This window comes from Gorilla gorilla, chromosome 23, assembly GCF_029281585.2.
Source record: "Gorilla gorilla gorilla isolate KB3781 chromosome 23, NHGRI_mGorGor1-v2.1_pri, whole genome shotgun sequence".
In the NCBI taxonomy this organism is placed as follows: Eukaryota; Metazoa; Chordata; class Mammalia; order Primates; family Hominidae; genus Gorilla; species Gorilla gorilla.
In genome coordinates this window covers 44,752,190-44,767,135 of record NC_086018.1, presented here as the reverse complement: position 1 = coordinate 44,767,135, position 14,946 = coordinate 44,752,190, and the positions used below count along the sequence as shown (strand labels likewise).

The window sequence follows — 14,946 nt, the reverse complement described above, 5'->3', positions numbered from 1 at the left end:
GAGGAGGGTGTGAAAAACGTGGATTCTCACCCCACCCTGCCTCACACCCAATGAATCAGCATCTCTGAGGGTCTGTGCCTCCCGGCCCTAAATGCTCTCACCCTTGACAAGTAGACAAGCAAGAAGCAAAACTGGGTGCGTCCCCAAGGAAGGGGGCATCCTCACAACCCTTCCTCTCCGTGGAAGAAGATTGCACGTGGAATTTTCCGTATCCCACAAGCATCCCTCTGCGGAGAGGCTGGGGCAGATCCACATGCCCCTGGCTCCCGAGCAGCTGCTAATTGGCGCTGCTGTTCTATTTCTGCTCAGGGTCTAAATGAGGTCACCTCCCAGTGCCACCTGAGATGAGCCCAGCAAGGAGAGCTCAGGGCCCAGGGTGCAGCTGGCCTAGCCCATCCCTGGGGAAGGCTGTACAACCTGGAATCGGGACAACTTGAGCGATCCACCTCCTAAAAGTGAAAGGTTTCCCGGGACATGGGACTTGAAGCACTAAACTAGGAAAGTCCAGCAAACCAGGGGGATTCGGTCACCAGAGCACAGCCCAGGGACGTCTGGGTGTGTCTCCCCCTATGGGGAGTTATGGCAGTCACAGGAGCCCACTTCCCAGAGCCCCAAAACTCAGACCCAGCAGCTTGGTCCTGCCAGGATGGGAAGGAAGCGTGAAGCATAGGGGCTGCAGAGTCCAGCAGGGATCCCCTCTGCCCCTTAGCATCACTGAGACCCTGAGTGGGGAGTACAGCCCTCCAAGTGCCTCTGGCTGCTGCCAGAGGTAGCCCCTGAGGCTTTCTCCCCAGCCTCAGAAAAACATGACCACTGCCGCCACCGACTGAGCGCCAACAGTACCCCAGATGCTGGGCTCAACAGTCGGCCAGGGCTGCTCGCTCTGATTTTATGAATTAACATTTAATGAGCCCTTATTATGCCAAGCACTTTGCATTTACGATACTATTTAACCTTCATAACATCCCATGAGGTTGGTTTTAGTATCTTCACTTACAGAAGAAGAAACCAAAGCACAGAGAAATCGAGTGATTTCTGGAAGGCGGAGGTTCTCATGGGGGATTTGGCAATGTCTGGGGGACACTTTGGGTTGTCTCTGGGTGAAGGCCAGAGATGCTACTGCACATCCTGCAGTACACAGGATGGTCCCTGCCACCAAGAGTGATGTGGCTCCAAATGTCCACAGTGCCGTCCTAGGAAACCCCGGCCCAAGATCTCACCGCCTTTCCTCGCAGAGTTTGGACTTGAATCTTGAGCTCTCAGCCACTCTGTTCTGTGATCATTATCCTCGTTTCACATGTGAGAGAAAACTGAGGCTCCAACAGGTGAGGCAAAGGCTCCCAGCGAGTGCAGGTCGAGCTGGGGCTCCACAGGACCATGCCTCCCTCTCTCCACCTTCCCTGGGGTGCTGTGAGCCCTGCTTTCCTCCTGCCTCTCTGGCTGGGCCATCTCAGTTTCCTTCATGGGCTCCACTTGAAGCTGTTCTGTTTCTGCTCAGGGTCTAAACGAGGTCACCTGTTCCCTGCCCTGCCTTTGAGTGTTGGTGGATGACCAGATTACTAATCCCACAGCAGGGCTACTCCAGCAAGTGAACAGAAGCACCAGCAACAATGAAGATAGCACAGTAGATAGAGACTAGGATTGTCCCTGATAATCAAGGACATGGGGCTCCCTGGTCCTGGTCCCCTCCCCTCCTTGCTTCAAGCAGATCCACTCCCATCTATTCACCAAGGAATGACCTCCAGACCCCATCACAAAACCCCACAGGCACTGTGGGATGCTCCTTGCTTGTGTTCCCACCCAAATGACAGGCACCCATCCCCCCAGACAAGGCAGAGTACTGGGGGTCATTCTACACCGTTTCCTCTCACCCCTCATCCTGTCAATTACTGCATCCCATCGTTTCTGCTTTTTGACCACCTTGATCCGAATCCATCTGTTTCCACCCCTGCTGTCATGGCCCATCTGGGATACCGTAATCTCCTGCGTGGGCAGTCACCCTAGAAATTAATCTTTTATTTCGGTAAAGTACACGTAACATAAAATTTACCATTTTCACTATTTTTTTATTTTATTTTTATTTTTTTAAGACGGTGTCTTGCTCTGACGCCCAGGCTGGAGTGCAGTGGCACGATTTTGGCTCACTGCAACCTCCGCCTCCTGAGTTCAAGAAATTCTCCTGCTTCAGCTTCCTGAGTAGCTGGGATTACAGGCGCCCACTACCACACCTGGCTAATTTTTGTATTTTTAGTAGAGACGGGGTTTCACCATGTTGGCCAGGCTGGTCTGGAACTCCTGACCTCAGGTGTACATATATAAGAATATACGTGGCCAGGCGCGGTAGCTCATGCCTGTAATCCCAGCACTTCGGGAAGCCGAGGCAGGTGGATCATGAGGTCAGGAGATCAAGACCATCCTGGCTAACACAGTGAAACCCCTTCTCTACTAAAAATACAAAAAAAAATTAGCCAGGCGTGGTGGCAGACGCCTGTAGTCCCAGCTACTCAGGAGGCTGAGGCAGGAGAACGGCGTGAACCCAGGAGCCAAACCTTGCAGTGAGCCGAGATCGTGCCACTGCACTCCAGCCTGGGCGACAGAGCGAGACTCCTCTAAAAAAATAAATAAAATAAAATAAAATAAAATAAAATAAAATAAAATAAAATAGTACAACATGGATGAACTGTAAAAACATCCACAGAAATAGAAGGTAGATTAATGGCCGAGGCAGGTGGAAGGGAGGTATAGACAGTGAGGGCTAATGGGTATAGGGTTTCTTTATGGGTAATGGAAATGTTCTAAAACTGATTTTAGTGATGGTTGTATTACTTTGTAAATATACTCATCAGCAGTGACCTGTACATTTTAAATGAGTGAATTGTATGTGAATTATATTTGTTTATTTACTTATTTTTTTATTTTATTTATTTATTTATTTTGAGATGCAATCTCGCTCTGTCGCCCAGGCTGGAGTGCAATGGCACGATCTTGGCTCACTGCAACCTCCGCCTCCCGGGTTCAAGCAATTCTCATGCCTAAGCCTCCCAAGTAGCTGGGATTACAGGTGCAGGCCACCACGCCCGGCTAATTTTTGTATTTTTAGTAGATACAGGATTTTGCTATGTTGGCCAGGCTGGTCTTGAACTCTTGACCTCAAGAGATCCTCCTGCCTCAACCTCCCAAAGTGATGGGATTACAAGCGTGAGCTACCGTGCCCGGCCATATTTCAATAAAGCTGTTATTAACAGAACAAAGCCTGGAGGACAGGCCTTGGATATGTGGCCTGGCCTGGCCACCACTGGTCAGCGACTTTCTCTGGTCCTGTTACCTTGGTCCCTCCCTTCACCAGACTCTCCCCTTCTTTACCACTGACTTGGGGCTGTGGATCCCATGTGGTGACTGCCTACTCCTGTATCCTCGGTGAGCACAGCACCCTGGACTTTGAGCCTTGGGCCTCCGTGCACTAAGGTGTGATTCCTGGCCTCTGCCCTGGCTGTGCTGGGATCCCAATGCATCTGCCAAGCCCTCCCATGCACGGTTGCATTCCTGTCCATTCCTTTATGGTTTTGTGTCTTTGCTGTTCGGGGCCTGTGAATATACACAATGCTGTTGTGTATTCATCAATCTGTATGACGATATATCTATCATTACCTTTAAAAAAATTTTTTTGGCCGGGCGCAGTGGCGCACGCCTGTAATCCCAGCGCTTTGGGAGGCTGAGGCAGGCGGATCACCTGAGGTCAGGAGTTCGAAACTAGCCTGGCCAACATGGCAAAACCCCATCTCTACTAAAAATGCAAAAAATTAGCTGGGCGTGGTGGTGGGTGCCTGTAATCCCAGCTACTCGGGAGGCTGAGACAGGAGAATCATCTGAGCCCAGGAGGCAGAGGTTGCAGTGAGCCAAGATTGAGCCACTGCACTCTAGCCTGGGCAACAGAGCAAGACTTTGTCTCAAAAAATAAAAAATTTTTTGTTTATAGACATGCTCATGACACGGCCTCAGAAGGTCCTGACAGCATATGACATATGCTCCTATTGTTGCCTTTTTTTTTTTTTTTTTTTTTTGGAGATGGAGTTTTGCTCTTGTCGCCCAGGCTGGAGTGCAATGGCACAATCTCGGCTCACTGCAACTTCCGTCTCCTGGGTTCAAGTGAGGCTCCTGCCTCAGCTTCCTGAGTAGCTGGGATTACAGGCACCCACCACTGTGCCCGGCTAATTTTTTGTATTTTTAGTAGAGACAGGGTTTCACCATGTTGGTCAGGCTGGTCTTGAACTCTTGACCTCAGGTGATCCACCCGCCTCAGCCTCCCAAAGTGCTGGTATTATAGGCATGAGCCGCCACCACACCCTGCTAATTTTTTTGTGCTTTTAGTAGAAATGGGGTTACACCATGTTGGCCAGGCTGGTTTTGAACTCCTGACCTCAGGTGATCCGCCCACCTAGGCCTAGTAAAGTGCTGGGATTACAGGCATGAGCCACCACACCAGGCCATCATACCCACTATACCCACTCTTTTTTTTTTTTTTGAGATGGAGTCTCACTCTGTCTCCCTGGCTGGAGTGCAGTGGCGCCATCTTGGCTCACTGTAAGCTCTGCCTCCCGGGTTCACACCGTTTTCCTGCCTCAGCCTCCCGAGTAGCTGGGACTACAGGCGCCCGCCACCACACCTGGCTAATTTTTTGTATTTTTAGTAGAGACGGGTTTCACTGTGTTAGCCAGGATGGTCTCAATCTCCTGACCTCATGATCCACCTGCCTTGGCCTCCCAAACTGCTGGATTACAGGTGTGAACCACTGCGCCCAGACCATACCCTCTCTTTAAGCTGGGGTCAGCACCCTCTGCACATGCCTTCAGGCAGTGTTATTTTCAATTCCAAGGGTTTGTTGGAGCAGGTTTTCTTCTTTTACTCTGAGTGCACCAGGCTCCAAATGTGGCCCCATCCCTCATCCTCTTGTCCCCAGACCTGCCTGCCGTCACTGGTGCCTCCACCTCCCACCCCCTGGCTGAATCAGATCACCTGTCTCCTGGGCATCTTGCTATTTTCTCACTATTTTTTTATAGGTCTCAAATATAAAAAGGCAAACAAGACACACCCAGCAAGCTATTTAGCCTGACCTTATCAGTCTCGAAATCACAGTTTATTGCACTCCTGAGCACTCATGGCCTCTGGCTGTGTCCTCACAGCCTGGGCTCCAGGTCCCGTCTCCCCAGTGATCTCACTCCACCCGACCAGGGTGTGCAAAAGCCACTCAGCTGGACCCCGTGCGGGGTCACAGATGTCACCAGGATGGGGGCTTCTTGGGGTAACTCTTCCCCCAAACTCCCAAGGCTGGACATTGCTGTGCCTCCAGTACCTGGAATGAGTCAAGCCTGCATTGCATCAGTGAGAAATGGACACCTTATTTGAAGACACCAGAAGAGGCAGGTGCACACCCTCCCCTGGGTGCTGGTAAGCTGGCTTGCTCTCAGGGCATTTTCGCTTTGGAGTGGAAACCCCGAACATGGCCAACAGGGTGCAAGGCAGTGAAGAGGGTGGGCTTCAGAGTCTGGCAGTCCTGGGTTCATTCCCAGTTCTGCCCCTGGCCCGCTGGATAATCCTGGTTCCTCTAGCCTCTCTGGGACTCAGTTTCCTTATCTGTAGTAGGGTAGTATCACCTTGAGGGTGAAATGTGCTAATGCTAAGCAGAGTGACAGACATTCTGTTGGTGCCTAACGGAGGGAGGTCAGCTGGGCAGGAACCTGCAGGGTTTAGGCCAAAACCAAGCCCAGCCTTTGGAGGCCTCCCCCTGGGTGTGATGTCCCCCTGGCCCTCCAGGGGTGTGAACGGTCCTGATCCCTGGCTGCCTTTGGAACTAACCCAGGCTAGCCTCACCTCCCTAGCCTTTTAGCTTGGTTCCACTGCCCCCTGAGGGCCATCCTCCACTTCAGCCCAGGCTCTAAGTCTGTCTTCCCTAGATGGGCAGGTTGAGGATGGGCAGGGCAGCACTGTCTTCCTGTAAGAGAAGCTGAGGCAGGCCAGTCCTGCAGGTCCTGGAGGGCGGAACATACTGGCCCGCCCTAGTGCCCAGGGAGCAGGGCCCGCAGAGGCTGAAGCCTGGAGCTTGTGTCATCTACAGTTCCCACATTTCAGACTCTCGCATGGCAGGGAGACCCCAAAGCCTGGGACAGGGGAGCCTGGAGTGCCCCTGCAACCCATCTAATTACCTGTCTGTACAACCAGAGCAGGCCAGGTTAGTTTTGTGGGTCTTAGTTTTCACGTCTGTAAAAAGGGGTAAATAATACCCATTTCCAGGGGCGATTGTCTGGATCATGTGGCGAACGTAGGGATGTGTGTTTTGTAATGATCAGCTTACTCTCCAAATATCTGGGCCTCTTGGGGCCCAAGACATTTCTTCCAGACCCTTGAGGAGAAGCCTCGGATTCTCCTTTTTAAGGCAGTCAGCCTTGAAGAGGAGCATGGGAGGCTTCTCCTTGAGGGTGGAGGGCAGAGGATGGCATTCCTGGCAGCCCATGTACAGCTGGTGCCAGGATCCTCCCACCCAACCCAGCATTCTAGTTTCTGATGTCGGATGGTGGTGCTGACTTCACGAGACAGGGAGTCTCAGGAGATAAGCTGGAAGGACTGGCACAGCAAACAAGTCCAGGGGCCCAGGAAGAGAAAGGAAGAATAGATCAGAGGCCATGGCGGGGACCATGCTAGACGGGGCTGCTGGTGCCAGGCTCCTGCTGGTGGCCAGGGCTCCGTGGACAGGAGGGGCCGGGGCCCGTGGTATGAATGACCCAGTGGGTGGGACACTCGTGGGTATGGGGTTGGACCAGCTTAGACAGAACCTCAGGAGCCAGGTGGCCCATGGGTGGGACAACCTGGCCACCCAGGGGAATGGGTGCTGGCTGCCGCTGGGCAGGATGTCTGGCTTAGCAGGCCCCAGGGCCATCAGGCCACCAGGCAGCAGCCCAAGCCTGCAGACTGGACACAAGACAGGCTCAGGTGGCAGGTCAGGGCCTAACTAATTAGGACCAGAACTGCAGGCTGCTGGGGCTGAGCCCATGCTCTCTGGCCTACCTGGCAGCTCAGGGCCCTGTGCAGAGCTGAAACCAGCCATGTACACAGCAGGCTAGCAACAGGTTGGGGCATCAGTTGTTCTGAAGTGCCACAAGGAGAAGTGAGGCCCTGTGGCAGCCGGGGGTAGAAGTGCCATGCAGTGAGCTGTCAGGGGACTCTGTGGCAGAAGAAACAAGATGTGGTTTGAAGGAGAAGGTGAGTGGGGGCCTTCCAGGCAGACGTGTGGGAAGGGCATTTTGGGCAGGGCCTAAGGTGGGAAAGGTGTGCCTGCCAGGGAAGAGGTGGGTGAGGTACCGGAAGGTCCTCAGGCAGCCAGGGCTAGCCTCGTCTACATTTTCAAAGCTCCTGTGTCCTTCGCAGCCAGCTCCTGAAGGGCCTCCTGGGTCTGACACACAGCAGGGACCTGACGGCTGCTCTGGGGTGGAGCTGCTCTTTCCTCCCATCCCTCCAGTGCTGTGCCCAGAGTCATGGCCCTGGCCCCACACAGGGCCTGACCCCCACCCAACCCCTCTCCCATGCAACTCAACTGCAGGACGTGCATCTTCTGGAAACCTGGGCTTCGTGACATCACCCTCTCTCCCTGAGCATGAGCATGGGGCCCTGCAGTGGCCAGGCCCCTCCCCAGCCCATCCTAGGGCTACAGGTCCCCTGGGTCTGCTCAGGCTGCCATAACAAAATATCACGGACTGGATGGCTTCAACAACAGCAATCTGTCGTCTCCCATGAACAGTCGGCAGAGGCTGGAAGTCTGAGGTCAAGGTTCAAGCCCACAGGGTTGGCCTCCTGGAGGTCACTCTCTTTTGTTGCCCCTTCCCATGGCCACCCCTGTGTACACACGCCTCGGGGGTCTGTGTGTGTCCACATTTCCTCTTCTTTTTTTTTGAGACGGAGTTTTGCTCTCGTCACCCAGGCTGGAGTGCAATGGCGCAATCTCAGCTCACCTGGGTTCAAGCAATTCTCCTGCCTCAGCTTTCGGAGTAGCTGGGATTCAGGAGCGCATCACCGCACCCAGCTAATTTTTGTATTTTTAGTAGAGACAGGGTTTCACCATGTTGACCAGGATGGTCTCCAACGCCTGACTTCAGGTGATCCACCCGCTTCAGCCTCCCAAAGTGCTGGGATTACAGGTGTGAGCCACAGAGCCCGGTCAACATTTCCTCTTCTTGTAAGGACGCGCTGGATGAGGGCCCACCCTAACAGCCTCATTGAATCTCCTGTGTGTTTTGTAACTGATGTTGCTGTCTACCCCAACGGAGCTCCTTCGGGGCCTAAGCACTTCTGAGTCGTCTCTGGGCCCCCACCTCTGGCTGCAGGATTTTAAGCCAAGGCGTGCAGCCTTAGGACAGCAACGTGAATACGCCGGGAGGGGCACGGGGAGCCTGAAAACAGGGAGGCCCAGGGAAGAGGTCCCCAGCAGGGACGCTGGTGCTCCCGGGCCCCTGCCCATGCCACCCTTGCCTGCCAACCCTCTTCGCACGCAGCGGCACCCTCCTGCCACTGGCATGAGCTTTTCTTTCCAAGTAAGTTTCAGATCCACATTTCCCAGGCCTCAGAGCGGCAGCTGTGGGAGGGAGGAGGCTGGGCAGGCCTCGCTGCTGCACACCCCACTGTGTGCCACGATCAGGTACTGCCTGCTAGGACTCTGACTGGGCCCACAGTGGCTGCAGGACTGTCCTGGGGCCTTCACTGCATGGCCTGAACAGGGGCTGGGCTCCCAGGGAGGAATGATTCATGGCTGGTTCCCGCCCTATAGACAGTCACAAGTAGCTGGCAGGGTAAGACCTGTACATGCGGCCACCTGGTGCCAGGCACAGCAGCAAGGCCACGTGGACCTAGCCCACCTCACCTCTGCCTGCAGCAGCAGGGCTGGGTAGGGGAGCCGAGGGGAGGGGCAGGCCTCAGACCTCAGTGTCACATCCAGACAGTGTCAGTGTGAGCCTAGGCTCTGCCACACTGGAGCCCTGTGCTCTTGGGCAAGTGACTTAACCTCTGTGAGCACAGTCTTCACTGATAAATCAGGGAGGGATGTGCCCTCTGAACCAGGTTGTGGCTGCTTCCTATGGGGCTGTGTTAAGCACTGCGGGCGCAGAGACTGGAGCTTGCATGAAGGGGCAGGGCGTGCTCTGAAGGCAGGGCTGGAGTCCCTGCAAGCTGGTGATTCCTTCAGCTGGGGGGTCAGGGAGGCCTTCCTGGGGAGGCGGTGAATTGGGGCCACAGGGGCCATGTCTCTCCAAGTCTGGGGCCCAGGCTCCGGTTCCTAGGGCCAGCTCAGGGGCGGGTGCTCAGCTGTCTGCTCTGTGGCTTCAGGCCCCAGAGCAGTTCAAAGGGCCAGCGCCCCCGCCCCCTAAAAAGACCTCCGCCTCCTGAAAGCCTTACCTGCCTGTCGGGGCCCAGCTGCAGGCCCCCTCCCAGGCCGACAGGACGCCAGGATCGTAGAGGGCACCCGCCGCCCAAGGTCACGTCGCCCGTGGCGCCCCCATCCAGGCCCGCCCCCCGCCGCGCCCGATCGCCAGGACTGCATTTCCACGCCGCCCGGACCCCGCCTGAACCGAGGCCCGCGCGGAAGGCGCCACTGAGTCCCGGCCGGCCGCGGGAGCGCCAGATTCAGCACCCGGCACCCGCCGGAGAAGAGAGGAGAGAAAGGCAGCCGCCTCCCGGCCCCAGCGCCCTGGCCTGGGCCAGCCCCATCCCGGCCCCTTCCTCCTCCCTCTTCTCCCCTTCTCGGGTCCCCCGCGCCTCTCCCCGGCTCCCGGCCCCTCCTCTACCCACCCCTCCTCCTCGCCCCCGCCCCGCCCGTCCCCTCCGCGGTCCCCGCCGCCCGCGTACGGGGTGACGCAGCGCCGCCTCCCGCAGCCCGCCGCCCGCCGCCCGCAGCCCGCCGCCCGGGCCACTGCAGGGGCCGCTAACGGTCCGGCGCCCCTCGGCGTCCGCGCGCCTCCAGCCTGGCGGACGAGCCCGGCGGCGGAGATGGGGGCGACGGGGGCGGCGGAGCCGCTGCACTCCGTGCTGTGGGTGAAGCAGCAGCGCTGCGCCGTGAGCCTGGAGCCCGCGCGGGCTCTGCTGCGCTGGTGGCGGAGCCCGGGGCCCGGAGCCGGCGCCCCCGGCGCGGGTGAGTGTCGCCGCCGCCCGGGTTCGGCCGGACCTGGCCAGGGAGCGGGGGCGGCTTGGGGGACCCGGCTGGGGGGACCGGCTGCAGGGAGCGAGCGGCTGTGGTAAGGCCGGGGGCCCTGGGAGCGCAGGCGCCAGGGAGGGGTCGGGGCAGGCGGGAGGGAGGCCGGGGCCAGGGGCCGGGCTGTGCGCCGCCGTCTGCTCCGGGAACCGAAGGACAAAGCGCCGCGCAGTGGAGGGGAGGCCGGCGCCCCATCCCCGCGGGGAGGTGGGACCCGGGGCGCGGGCGCGGGGTCGTGGCCCCCGGTGCGGTCTGTCCGCAGGGCACTTCTGGACAAGACGGAATGTGGATGGATCCTGAGGGGGGTGCCAGGCGCTCCCCACCGCGCGCATTGCAGTTTACTCCAAGAACAGATGCTTTTCTTTAGCAGGGATCCGAAACCTGAGAGGCGCCCTTGCAGGGTGAGGACTTCCTGTTAAGAAGTTAAAGAAGGGGTCCCTGACTTTCTGTGGGGTGTGCTCCCTGCTCGGGATGGGGGAATTGGTTTCCGTGCCGCGGGTTGGCCACTTGCCCCGCAGAGGCCCTCCGGATGAGAAGAAGAGTGACTTTGGTAAACATGGAGGACGCATAGCCCACCCTGGAGGGCCGCGGTGCCGGGGAGGGACGGCCTCCTCAAGGCTCTAGGGCAGAGCTGTCTGGTGGCAGAGAGGTTGGCAGAGGCTTATAAAAAGAGGTGCCCTTCCACACTCCGGGGAGTGGGAGGATTGCAGCAGCTCAGGTCTGGACAGTGAGAAGGGGGAGGTGTTGGCGGCACGGGAGACCCAGGCTGGGTGGTAGCGGTGTGTTCCATTTCATTCATGCCATCTTTGGCAAGTTTTTATTGTGTGCCCGCTGGGGACGGGGGCCAGCATGTGTGACACAGTCGCTGCTGCAGCAGAGCTTTTTCCCTTAGAGAGAGAGACAGGGCACACAGAGACAAGTGTCTGATGGAGCTGGGCACTGAGGACAGAGCCCGCAGGGTAAGGGGCAGGGTTGTGCAGGTGAGGGCAGGTCACTGTCTGGTACCTGGTGGTCTCGGCAGTCCTCACTCACACGGTGGCTTTTACCAGAGACCTGGAGAGACCGAGGGCTCTGCATTCCAGGGACAGATCCATCCAGGCAGGAAAAGCCGCGAGTGTGAGGCCCTGAGACCAGCAGGAGGCCAGTGTGGCAGGAGTGAAGGGAGATGGGGGAGGGAGATTGGGGCCCAGGTCTCCTGCAGCCTTACAGGCTGAGATGGGGACCTGCTTTTCACAGTGAGTGGAGTGGGAGCCCCTGGAGGGCCTTATCCAACTTAGCATTTTCTGGGGATCTCGTGGCCTCTGCGTGGAGGACCCAGAGGAGGGATGGGTGCTGTGATTCGGAGGCTTTGGCCCTGTCCAGATGGGAGATGGAGGTGGGCAGGGTTGGATGTGGAGGGACTGAGTACGGGAAGGAGGTCTGTTGGAGATGCTGTTTACTAGAAGAGAGAGCCCTGCAGGAGGACAGAGGGTTTGTTTTTTGTTGTTGTTGTTTTTTGTTTGTTTGTTTTTTGTTGTTTTTTTTTTTTGAGTCGGAGTGTTGCCCTGTTGCCCAGGCTGGAGTTCAATGCCACGATCTTGGCTCACTGTACCTCCGCCTCCTGGGTTCAAGCAATTATCCCTGCCTCAGCCTCGGAGTAGCTGGGATTACAGGAGCCCGCTACCACGCCCGGCTAATTTTTGTATTTTTAGTAGAGACAGGGTTTCACCATGTTGGCCAGGCTGGTCTTGAATTCCTGACCTCAGGTGATCTGCCCACCTCGGCCTCTCAAAGTGCTGGGATTACAGGTGTGAGCCACCGCACCCAGCCTTTTTTCTTTTTAATTATTGGGGTGGGTGTGGCAGAGGTCAGGATTCATGCTGGATGTGCGGAGCTGGAATGGGATGGGTGTGGCGGAGGCCAAGATTCTCTGGTGGATATTCGGAGCCTGGGATGACACCTTTAGACCCTGTGGGCAGTCGAGGTCAGGAGTTCTTCCGGGCGCTCTCTGGTGCCGAGTTGTGAGGATCTGTGGGTTGGGTTCTGGTGGGGACAGAGTTGAACGTTAGGTGGGGCCAAGGTCGAGGGATGGTCTCAGAGCCATGACCAACACTTGGTTTCCAGCCCTGGGGTCACCTATCTGTGGCTGGGCATCTGAGACTTGACTTTCCTAAGGTATTTCTCATGTCCCCTTTGGTAGAAATGTCACACCCCAAATATCACCCACCAGGGCCCACACACAAGGAGAACAGGTGCCTGACCTGGGCCCGAAGGGTTTGTACTTTGTTGTAAATCCCTAGGCTTCAGGAAGGTGACTGCCTCCCCCAAGCACTTCCTAAGTGCGGGCCACTGGGCTTCAAACCGGATGGGTTCCTGAGGGGCAGCTGCTCCCGTCCTAGGGATGCAGGGGCTGATCTGCAGGGACTGGAAGTGACAGGCCCAATTAGCTGCTGTGCTTGTAGCCACTGGGCTGTAAGGCCTCCCTCAGGCTCCAGTGGCCGCAGAGACGCCAGACCCTTACAGGGCATCTGTGTGGGAGGTCAGTCATCACTGCTTTCTGCCTTGGCGTCCCCGGCCAGCTCCCATTATGGTTTCTGGTCCCCCAGGTCAGGGTTTGGTGTGGTGTGGCGTCTGCTTTTGTCCAGCCTGCTGGGATTTGCCTCTTGGCATGCTAATTGCTTCACTCTTGCTAAGCCAAGGTGCTTTTGTGCGGGTTCATCCTGAGCTGCCTGACTGGCCTGCTGGGAGCTTGGTCCCTCTTGGAGAGGGAGGGCCCTGGTTGGTGGGGCCATGGATGGTGGGGCCCTGGCTGGTGGCCCTGGCTGGTGGGCTTCCTCCAGGAATCAGCCTGCCCTCTCCACCCAGGAGTGCTCTCCCATGCAATGGGAAAACATCAACAAGTTGGGAAACGCTAAGTTGTGAATGGGTTCAGAACTACAGCCACACTGTCTCTAGTTTTTTTCTCATAGCTTTACAGTCCCCAAAAGGAATCAGGCCCAGGTTCGATTCTTCTATGCTTGAGGTCAGTAGGGCCATAGTAGGGCAGAAGAATGTGAACCAGCTCACAGGACATTTAATTTGGTCAGCAAGGTGGCATTGCCCAGCCCTCCCCACTCCCCCAGGTGTATCTGGGCACACTGGGATTGATTAGGTTGAGGAATGATGAGAGGTGGAGAATTGTGCTAAAACTGGCCCTAGGAGGACCTGTGAGATGAGGCACGAGCAGCCCTGGAGCTCCAGGTGACCAATGGGCTAAAGACAAAGCCAAGGCCACTGTGTGTGCCCTGCTGGGGTGGCCGCTTAGTTATTCCGACTCCTTTGTTTTCTCCGTAGCATCACCCCTATTTCAGATGTGGACAGTAGGAGTGGGAATTGACTGGGCCCAGAGGCAGTGATGTACAGAGGGAGCTGGCTTTGAACCCAGGCATGTGCACTTTCGTCAGTGGGTCATCGTGCTGGGACAGTGACTGACTGTACAAGAGCACAGACAAGGACTAGCAATTTGTATCGCCGCAGCTTCCTGGGCCTGGGTGAGGTCTGCACCTGAGGAAGCCGCGACAGCAAGTGCCCTGGGCTGCCAGCCTGGTGGGAAGTAGGGCAGGACAAAAACAGGAACTCGAAGTGGGTCATGCTCGTTGAACTGGAAACACTGCGTTGATATCTGGGTTATTTCCCCTGACTGTTGCAAAACACGCTTAGACAAACCCTGCATTTATTCCTTTAGAGTTGGGAATGGGAAGAGAGAGAGAGAGAGTGTGTGTGTGTGTGTGTGTGTGTGTGTGTTGGGGGTGAGGGGACTACTGCCCAGGCTCTACCTTTGTGGGAGGATCCTCCCTTTCCTTCCACCAACCCTACTTGGGATGTCCCAGGCTGGTGGTGAACTCGTTGGGCAGGTCAGTACTGTATTTATGAAGCGTGTCCTCAGCACACCCTGAAAAGTGCCTGGCAAAACATAGGCATGCCACAGATACTTAAAAAAAATGTTTTTCCTGCTTACAAAAGTAAGTCATGTTGATTTAATAATATCTAGAAAACACAGAAAAGCATACACAAAAAGTCACTCTTCGACTTAGACGTGATTAATATTTGGTATTTGTGTATATGTAAACATGCATGAAAGAAAAGCTGAGAAAACACTGCAGAGTGTTTTCCACGCTACTAATTCCCCTCCTAAGACATGATTTTTAAAAATCGACTTTATCAAGGTCTAAATTGCATGCAATAAAACTCAGACATTTTAAGGCACATAGTTGGTTAAATTTTGATAATTGTGTGCACCTGTGTAAACATCACCCGGATAGCAGCAGCCCAGCACCTTCTCCTGGGCCCTGGGCTGTTTTCTCACCAGGGACGGGCACGATGCTAATAGAGTTTCATGTAAATGGAATCATGCCATGTGCACTTCTTTGTGCCCGGCTGCTTTATCTCATTTTGTTTTTTTTAAGATTCATCATGTCAGCAGTTCCTTCTTTCTGGTTACTAAGTCATATTGCATTGTGTGGGTGCACTAGTGTATCCGTTCACCTGCTGATGGGCTTCTGGACAGTTTCCGGTCCATTCACCTTGACTATGTGGATAAAGACACCCTGACCCTTTAGGGGCTATGCTTTTGCTCCTCTTGGGTGCATATTTAAGAGTAGAAAGCTGGATTATAGGAAAATGTATATATATATATATATATATGTATGTATGTATAACATATTTTATTATATTTTTGGAGTCTTCCTCTGTTTCCCAGG

At 55.7% G+C, this 14,946-nt stretch overlaps 1 protein-coding gene across 3 annotated transcripts in view; it reads left to right on the top strand.

The window, feature by feature from the left end:
• Positions 1-14,946, top strand: part of CERK (ceramide kinase) — a 66,938-nt gene that overhangs the window by 963 nt on the left and 51,029 nt on the right. Inside the window, exon 1 of one of the 3 annotated variants that reach the window (XM_063704576.1) lies at positions 9,887-10,168. The exons of 1 other annotated variant lie outside the window; for it this stretch is intronic. In XM_063704576.1, coding sequence (XP_063560646.1) covers positions 10,027-10,168 — 142 coding nt within the window. In that variant the 5' untranslated portion in view covers positions 9,887-10,026. Of the gene's footprint in view, positions 1-9,886; positions 10,169-10,386; positions 10,630-14,946 lie in introns of those variants that run through there. One more of the 3 variants, XM_063704578.1, reaches the window with a different exon arrangement.